This window comes from Vicugna pacos, chromosome 5 (genome assembly GCF_048564905.1).
Source record: "Vicugna pacos chromosome 5, VicPac4, whole genome shotgun sequence".
Taxonomy (NCBI): Eukaryota; Metazoa; Chordata; class Mammalia; order Artiodactyla; family Camelidae; genus Vicugna; species Vicugna pacos.
In genome coordinates, this window is record NC_132991.1 from 18,783,038 (window position 1) to 18,792,699 (window position 9,662).

The following is a 9,662-nucleotide window of genomic DNA, read 5'->3' on the forward strand; positions in this document are numbered from 1 at the left end:
CTGAATTTTCCAAATGACTTTAATGACAAGAAATTTAAGTTTAGACTTAGTAGTTACTTATTGCTGTCAATTTATAAAAGTGTTTTTCTTGTTGTCCCTTTTTTATTAGGTGAGTGTGGTCCAAGATTCAGTAAATATATCAGGACATACTAATACAAATACTTTGAAGGTGCCTGAATGTCGACTAGCAGAAGATTTAGGTAATCTCTGGGAAAATACAAGATTTACAGATTGCAGTTTTTTCGTGAGAGGACAAGAATTTAAAGCTCATAAATCTGTACTTGCAGGTACTTTCCTACTTTTGGGTAATACATATAGTATGTTTCTTTCATAAATTTGTTCATTAAATAATGATGCTTGATCTTGTTACAGCTCGATCCCCAGTTTTTAATGCAATGTTTGAACATGAAATGGAAGAAAGCAAAAAGGTACACATGGTTTAAAGAGCTAATATTTAACTTGTACAAATGTAGAATAGTGGAATGTATATTTTAGAAGTATCAGTGCATGTTCTTATTGTTTATACTATGATTTTAGGAAGAAACAGAAAGATGGGGGAAAATATGTTATATAGTAGCAAAATAGATGTAGCTTAATGTGGGTAAATATTCCAAATAATAGCTCTTTGACAGCTTTCTAGTAGCAAAATAGATGCCTAGTTGTTATAAAAGGGTAGCTATCCCAAAGGTCTATTCTGGTCCATTCTGGACTATTTGAGAGTTCTCCAATTAAGATGTATATTCCATCTTTTTAGACTTTATGAGTTGATTTTGGAACTTATTTTTTAGAACAAAAATAATTCCTACATTCTTTCTACCACTATAATAAGAGGATATTTATTAGATTTAATAAAGGACATAAATTATGTCAGTATACATTAACTATAATCAAGATATTATCTATTTCGTTTTCCCAGATATTTCTCTTCCACCTGTCCCTCTTGAAGTGTAGTCAGATTAGAGACTAGAGGTTGATTTTTGCTGGTTGTACTACATGTAAAACTTTATTGCTCCAACTAGGCAACTTCTGAGTGTGTTTATGTGGCTCAGCTTTATACTCCCTGCAGAACTAGGGGCTGCAACAAAATAGCTGCTTTCTTTCCTTTGATTATTGGTCTGGGCAGGTGGTATGATCAGTCCTCTGATCAGTGATGTCAAATATTATTGTCAGCAAAGGGTCAGAAAAGTTTAGTATTGTTTAGTGTTGGATATTTATCCTTATTGACCTGAAGAGAAAAACCAGATACAAAGGTGCAGGAGTAAAAGAGCAACTAGTTGTCCTCTTAGACTTGAGTATGCTCAAGTGAAGAGGTGAGGTGCCAGTAGATAATATTATTACATGCCACTTCGCAGAGTTCCGAGGTAGTGGGCTCTGGTATGATCTCGGATATCTAACCACCACCTTTGCTTGAACTGGGAATAGAACCACTGGTTGGTTATAGGGTCTTTGGTATTATATTACGACCTATTTATTTTCAACAAAGGAATAATTAATAGCCATCTTCCTCTAAGATGGATGTCAGAAATTGAATACAGATGTATTTTGTTTGGCCTTACAGGGTTTTTTTGGTTTGAACTCTTTTTAATTGAGGGATTGGGTTTTTTCCCCTACATGGTAGTGCTTGATTGGGTGTACTTCTCTTGGACCTACCTGCTTCACTTTGTCTACTTAGCGTTCTTAAGATTTGCTTACTTACGTGAATTTTAAAATAGACTTTAATGTGTATTTGAGTTGTATCGTGCTTGAGTGCAGATTTGGGGTTTTTAAATTACTGTCAAAGTTTTGCTTTGGTTCATTTGTGTATGTGTGTGTTCTTTAAATATAACTTTCTTTGTTTTCAATATCAGAATCGAGTGGAAATAAACGATGTAGATCCTGAGGTTTTTAAAGAAATGATGAGATTCATTTACACAGGGAAAGCGCCAAACCTTGACAAGATGGCTGACAACTTGTTGGCAGCTGCAGACAAAGTAAGTAATTAGGCCTTAAAGAGCTGAAAAATGTCCTCAAGCTTGATGTATCTAGAAAGCTATCATCAAATGAAAATCTCCAATAACTTGAAATATTGAATTAATTTATACTATTTGTGGATGGCTCTTGAGAGTATTATGAAATAACATAACAATGGCATAATATGGAAATGGAATTTTTTTAAGTCAAGAAAGAAATATCTTGAGCCAATTCAGAGTATATAGAAGAAATGGGAAATTAACTGTAAACTCAGTAGTTTTGAATGTATCTTTACTGTTTTATGAGAACACACACATAATAGCATATATAATTTATTACAATTTTTAGATAGTCTTAAGGTACAGTGCATGACTTTGTTTAAACAAAGGAAAAATATTGGGTATTTTGTCTAATTTAATTTTGTATTCATAGATTTATTTTTTAATCTTTATAATGTTCTTTTAGAACGGCGATTTCTTGAAGGTAGAGAAACAGTGCAGAAATATCAGGAAATTTCACAACCAGTAGTTCTTTAGCCTGAAAGCACTTTGGGAGCTTTCTCCAGAAGTATTAATGTCTGTGCCACTTCTGTCCATGTATATATGTGTGTATATATATATATTGTGTGTGTGTGTGTGTATTTTTTTTTTTTTAGTGATAATTATACTTGTTTGCAATATGTTACCATTGGAGGAAACTGGGACAAGTGTATACAGAATCTCTTCTTATAACTTAGTTGAATCTATAATTATCTCAGTACAAATTTCAATTTATAGCATCAAAAATATTAAATATGTAGGCATAAATCTCACAAAAGATGTTGAAGATTATGTACTGAAAAATACACTGCTAAGAGAAACAGGGAGACCTAAATAAAATGGACAGAGAAATCTTGTTCATGGACTGGAAATCTTAACATTGTTAAAATTTTAGTTCTCCTTTGATTAATAGAACCGACATGTCCCTACCAGATTGTAGCATGTTTTTTTTTGGGTGGGGTGGGGGGAATGACAAGCTGATTTAAAAATTTACATGCAAGTGCAAGGAACTAGAGTAGTTTAGTAACTTTGAAAAAGAAGATCAAAGTGGAGAACTCATAAAGCCTCAGTATGTAAGACAGTGTTGTACTGGTGGCAAGATAGGTAAATCACTCATTGAAACAGAGTACAGAAATAAAGTTACTTTATCTTTGAAAAGCTAATTTTTGATAAAATGAAAAGACAGTTCAGTGGAGAAAGGATAGTCTGTTCAATAAATAGTGCTGGATGAACTGGATACCCTTTGCCTGAAAAATGAACTATGATTGAACTCACTGAATAAAGAACTTCGTGAACTTTACATCATATTCAAAAAGTAACAAAAAATGGATTATAAGCCTAAAAAATCTAAAACTTCTAAAAGAAAACATAGGAGATCTTCATGATCTTATATTAGGCAAAGACTTCTTAGCTATGACACCAAAAACATATACATACAGGGAAAAATGATAAATTGGACTCCAGTGAAATTTTCTTCAGAAGACACAGAAGAATATCCACAGACTGGGAGAAGATCCTTGCAAAGCATGTATCTCATGAACTTTTATCCAGAATATATCTGGTCAAGGACTTCTGTATTCAGACTACATAAAGAACTCTCAGAACACAGTGAGAAGTTAACTGTTATTTCTAAAAATAAAAATATTTGGACACTTTCTGAAATACTGTCAACCAAATATATCAAAAGATGCTCAACACCATTAGTTGTTAGAGTAGTACAGATTAAAACCACCATGAGATACTTCTATAAATATAATAGCTAAAATCACAAAGACCATACTACATATGGTCAAGGATATGAAAAAATTAGGACTCTCATACACTGCTGATGGTAACGTACACTAATACAACCACTTTGAAAGACCAGTTGGCAATTTTTTAGTAAGTTTTATGCTTACCATATTATCCAGTGAGTTTACTTTTAGGTTTTTAATCAAGAGAAAAGAGAACATATGCCTGTATAATGACTTGTATATAAATGTTTACAGCAGCTTTATTTGTCATGGCTAAAAACTGGGCACCCTCAGATGTTCATCAGGTGAAGGGAGAAACAGATCATGGTATGTCTACATACAGTGGAATATCATTCAGCAATAAAAAGCATACACCTGTCGATACACAGAGAACGATCTGCATGAATCTCAAAATACACTGAGTGGAAGCCAGACAAAAACAAGTTTAAATTGTATGATTCCATTTATAGAAGACTCCAGAAAATACAAACTATAGCAGTGGAAAGCTTATCAGAGGTGTTGCCTGGGGTGGGGTGAAGAAGGATTACAAAGAGATAGAAGGAAGCTTTTGAGAATAATGAGTATGTTCACTGTCTTGATTTAATGATTGTTATATGGCTGTATAAACTTACAGTGTATAAACTTTAAATGTGTGCAGTTTATTGCATGTCAATTATACCTCAATAAAGTTGCCAGAGATGTTCTGATAACATATATACTAGTAAGTTTTTAATGGCTACAAATATGGTTTGTTTAGCTTTATAAATTATTCTTCAGGATTAAATAGTGACAAAATGCAGTGTACTAGCTGGCGTTTAAAATAGTAGAAGAGAGAAATATACTCATTAAGAGTACTGAGGAGTAAGGGGTTTTTAAAGAATAAAACCCTGTTTTAAAAATACACTGTATCTTGCACCTACACAAATAGAAATTTAAGAAAAATTACTTTTTCTTGAATGTATTAATTCATACTTTCTTTATACTTAAAACAGTTTAAAGACTTTTAAAGTACCCTCAGCTCAAAGTGTAATATGCTTTAACTTCATTTTCTAAGTTACAAATATGTATTTAAAACTTGGTTGTTTGAGTAAATGTTTAATGCTGTGTTTTCCTTTCGGATAGTATGCACTGGAACGGCTGAAGGTCATGTGTGAAGAAGCTTTGTGCAGTAACCTCTCAGTAGAAAATGTTGCTGATACCCTTGTCCTTGCAGATTTGCACAGTGCAGAACAGTTGAAAGCACAAGCCATAGACTTTATTAATAGGTAAGCTATGTTTGTATTTCAGTGGACATGACACCTTCAGCCATTTTTCACCGAACTTTTTCTTAAGTGTGTTTAAATCTTCAATGCAGGTGCAGTGTACTTCGACAGCTTGGGTGTAAAGATGGGAAAAACTGGAACAGCAAGTAAGATGACATCAGTTTCTGACTTAAAGTTGATCTGCATACATGAAATTAAATGTTTGCATAGCCTTTTGTTCATCTACAATAAGTATGAATCCATATACTAGTTATATGAAGCAAACAGCCAGTTGTTTAAAAAATAATTTGACTACTTAGTGGATTCTTGAGGCTATGCTCCCTTGTAGATCAGCTTCTAACGTGAACTGGGATGGATGCTGTAATTCTTAAGCACATATGTTCACATAGTATGTAGCTGAGTCCAGGTATTTCAATGACTACTACAAACCCTCTCCCTGCCTCTTCAGAAGCATTTTTAGAAATGTGGGAAATGTTTATTTTATCCTGTGAGGAATGTACCCTTCAGATTGGCCTGGGAAGTCTTGACATTTGAACGCCAGCCCACTGCTTAGGTTAGCCAAGCGCCCTGCATCACATGCTGTGTTAGGCTGACTGCCTGATAATCCAGAAAGGGTAGCAATTGGGGCGTTCTTTTCCCTGGTACAACTGTACGGGGCGGGGTAGTTGTGACCTCCTTCTAAGCCTGACTCTTCAGGATATGACGTAACTATTAGAACTTACCATTCCCTTTTTTCCTCTCTCATTTTTAGAGTGGCTTTTTTACTCTGCAAGTAATCAAAATCAAAAAGAGTCAATAGGTTGGAGAATTTGCATCTGCTTTTGATTAGTTTTTGCCTATAACCCTTAAATTCCATTTTCACAAATTATCAAAAAGTTGATATGACTGGAAAAAGACAGTGTTAGAGACAAGAAAACAAATGTTTGACTTAAGTCCGCTTGCTTTCATCTGTTTTGATAGATATGAAGTTGGTTAATTGAGTTCTTAACGGTTTGTGAATTTTGTTTTCTGCAAGCAAAAATTAGTCACTACTTTTAAGATACTGGTTGTTCTACTTATTGGTCAGTGTGTGTGATAATACATTATCATCATGGTGTGTGAGCCCAGGAAAAGTCAACTGACAGTTGTGATTCTTTGTACGTAGCCACTTGCAAAGCTCTAGTTTTATTCTCTTAAGAAAATATTTTACATTGTATAACTTTTTCAGTGTCAAAAAATGTTTATTTAATCCCATGTAGAAGCTGTGTTGTACATAGGGACCTTCAAAGATATTTGTTGAATTAAATAAGTGAAATTGCCAGGTATATTAAGAAGTATCTTTGTGATTCTAAACAACTAGTTGAAATTATAAACATAATGACACACTGGTAATTCATTGTCAGGCAAATTAAAAAAAAATTCTCTTGTTATTAGCTGTTGTTTAGTTCAGCAGACATTACTTAAGCATCTATTGTGTCTCAGGCACCATGCTAGGGTTCTGCATATAAAAACAATTATGAGGAAGAATCCTTGTTACTGAGAAATTTATCTAATGAAAGAAACACATACATGAATATATCATTTCATTATACTTTGGTAAGTAATGTGCTAAAGGTATGTGCAGGACACTTGACTAAAGCTGGAAGTTTAGGGAAGAAGATGACTGAGCTGAGCTGTTTTCTTTATGGGGGTATATATATTTTTACTGAGACTGAACTGAGTCTTAAAACATGACTAGGAATTAGCAGAACTAAGAAGGAAATAACAGGCATTGCAGACAGAAAGCGTAGCTTGAATCAAAGTATAGAAGCGTGAAGCAACAGCTGATCATTCATTTAACAGATATTTATGTTTATTACCCAGTAAACTCCCAAGGCACTGTGCTCAGCACCAAAAATACAGTGGTAAACATGACCAGTATCTTGCTTGCCTTCGTGGAGTCTGTGGTTTAGCAGGAGATATATAGGTAATAGGTAATGTAGAGCATGCCCATCTGAGCATATAGCAAAAAGACCTAACCTTTCTAGGGGTCAGAGAAAGCCCTTTTGAAGAATTGTTGTATAAATAAAAGACCTAAAGTATTAATAGGAGTTGCCCTGGTGAAGAAAAGGGAAGAGGTGGGAAAGTGTATATATCCCAGAAAAAGACAATCGTGCGCGCTGAGTTTTGGTGACAAGAAAACATTGTGGGGGGGCGGGGGAGGTGTGAGAAGCTGGAGAAAGAAGGCAAAGATAAGATGATGGAAGGCCATCTAAATAAACTTTAGGGCTTTTAGACAAGAGTAATGGGCATCTAGTGAAAGGTTTTAACCTAGGGTAGGACGTGATCAGGTGTGTGTTTTTAGCAGTCTCTATGGAAGGTAGAGAGCAGATTGTGGGGAGGCTGAGGTGGTGATGGTAACTGGAGAGCAAGGTTATGTGTAGGTAGGCCAGTTGAAAAGTTATTGGAGTGGTTCAGGCATGAGATACAGGTAAAATTACACTTGATTGGTAACAGTGGGGCTAGGGAGAAATGAAAGGATATAATACTTTGAATGGACACTGTAATTGGGTATTATTTGGGTGGTGGGTGGGTACAAAGAGAAGATAGGAGAACAAGGAAGGGTAACTAGCTTTGCTGCTTGAGTAACTGTATTTACTCAGAGCATGTGGTATATAGGATATAATAAACAGTTCAGTATCATACAAAATGCAAGAGCATGGAACTGGGAGGTGGAAAGCTAGAGTGAGGAACTAGGAAACTGTTCTCTTTCTAAAGAACTTGTTTACTGGCAGTGGAGAACAACAGGAGAGGAGTGTTCATGTTACTAAGGCAGCATGGAAGCCGATTTGAAAGGAGCCAAGATAGAGAAGATGACAAAGTAGGAGACTTGTAGTAAATCAGATGTGAGCTGATGTGGCCTTAACTGGAGACTCTATCTTGAAGAATAAAAACAGGGCTTTGATGACTGGAAAGGATGGCGTATACTCCCAGGTTTTGACTTGAATCACTGGGTGGAAGTCTTAGCTGATTGGAAATGAGGAAGGAAGAATCTGGAGCTCAAGGAGAGGCATATGTTGAGTTCCTATCTGATAATCCGAGGTTGGTTTGTTTCTCACGGTTGGGAACAGACTTTGTGGGGAGGCTAGGATTTAGCAAATCAGTATTTACCATCATTGAATATGATAGTTAAAATTGTAAAGAGTGGATGAGATGAGTAATGAATATTAAGGGAAAAGAGTAGTCAAGGACAAAACTTAGAACTCTACGGAAAACCTGCATGTAAGATCCAGGAGAAAAGAGCTCTTGAAGGAGCAGGTACAGAAATGGTAACAATAGGAACACAAATATAGAGGCAGGTGTCACACGCTTCAGGACAAAACTTCCTGAAAAACTGAATAGTTTCAGTTGCAACAGAAAATACCAGTAAGATAAAGGTGATATTTAAAGGGTAAATTCAAATGGTTTGAATTTAGTCAAAGTGTTCCAAAACATTTTGAAATCTGTAAATTAAAAAATTTTTTTGACAGTTCAACAATGCATTTTGAAAAGGACTCTATACTAAATATCTCACTTTTTATTTTTCAGCCAAGCAACAGACATAATGGAAACATCAGGGTGGAAGTCCATGATTCAGTCTCACCCTCACTTGGTAGCAGAGGCCTTCCGAGCACTAGCATCTGCACAGTGCCCACAGTTTGCTGTTCCACGGAAACGGCTAAAACAGTCTTGAAATCCTCCATGAACTGTAGGAAAATGGAACTGACTTTTACTTCTCCAGGTCCAGAAGGATTCTAATACACAAACCATAAGCAAGAGTTGTTTCTGTTGTCTTGTCCACAGAACAGAAACTGAAAAGCATATTGCTTGCATTTCAGGTGGATAAATTATGGTTTATTCTTCAGCTTTAAATTAGACTGATTATACTCTAATTCACTTCAAGGCCTTAAATTATCTTCAATGACTTCTCTTGTTCATATACTTTAATTTTTTTTTTATTGTGCCTTGTCATTGTGATCAAGGCTATGCAGGATTGCACTAGCTCCATAATGCAGTAATATTGATAACTGAAGATAGTTTCAAAAAGGGATCTTCCATTAGTTTGAGAATGGCAAATGAATTTTACAGGGTTTGTCCTATGCTATCTCAAAGTTTGAAACTAGGTTCTCTGTACAAGCACTTGTTTTGGAGATCACTGAAAATGTCTCCAGTCTAACTTCTATTCATACAGGAGAACCTGCTTACCTTCAAGGTAAGTTACGGCAATACACTGCTTCAATTCTAATTTATTTTTCATTTCAGGGGGCAAATATGCAATGAATTGGCCCAGACTTTTAGTAAAATTTGTGATGTTTGTATGTTAACTGTCCAGACAAACTAAGAGAAGCATAACAAACCTTTGCTTGTTTCTTTTTGAGTCTATCCAAGTTTACAGTGATTGAGAACTGATTGAGGTTAAGATTTCAATAAGAAGAAAGCATGTTTTGTGCTGAATTCTTTTTAATTTATAGTGAGCTACATTTATATGAAGAATTCTGTACATGTTAAAAGTCAGGATGACCAAATGTAAATTTAGTGAGTGGGCCAATTAAGATGATAAATATGCACTTTTAATGTGTAACTTTTATATGCTGAATGGTACTTTTTTTTTTCTTTTGAGGTAGTTAATAAGGTATGATTGTGTCTTAACTTTTGAAAAATTTTTAAGACAGATGGAGGCA

At 35.0% G+C, this 9,662-nt stretch overlaps 1 protein-coding gene across 8 annotated transcripts in view; it reads left to right on the forward strand.

Moving 5' to 3' along the window:
- SPOPL (speckle type BTB/POZ protein like) overlaps positions 1–8,759 on the forward strand; it is a 60,847-nt gene extending 52,088 nt beyond the window's left edge. For all 8 annotated transcript variants that reach the window (XM_072960907.1, XM_072960908.1, XM_015244018.3 and 5 more), the window contains 6 exons: positions 110–287; positions 373–428; positions 1,848–1,970; positions 4,844–4,986; positions 5,076–5,129; positions 8,530–8,759. In XM_072960907.1, coding sequence (XP_072817008.1) covers positions 110–287; positions 373–428; positions 1,848–1,970; positions 4,844–4,986; positions 5,076–5,129; positions 8,530–8,674 — 699 coding nt within the window. In that variant the 3' untranslated portion in view covers positions 8,675–8,759. The remainder of the gene's footprint in view (positions 1–109; positions 288–372; positions 429–1,847; positions 1,971–4,843; positions 4,987–5,075; positions 5,130–8,529) is intronic.
- Positions 8,760–9,662: the final 903 nt, after the last annotated feature.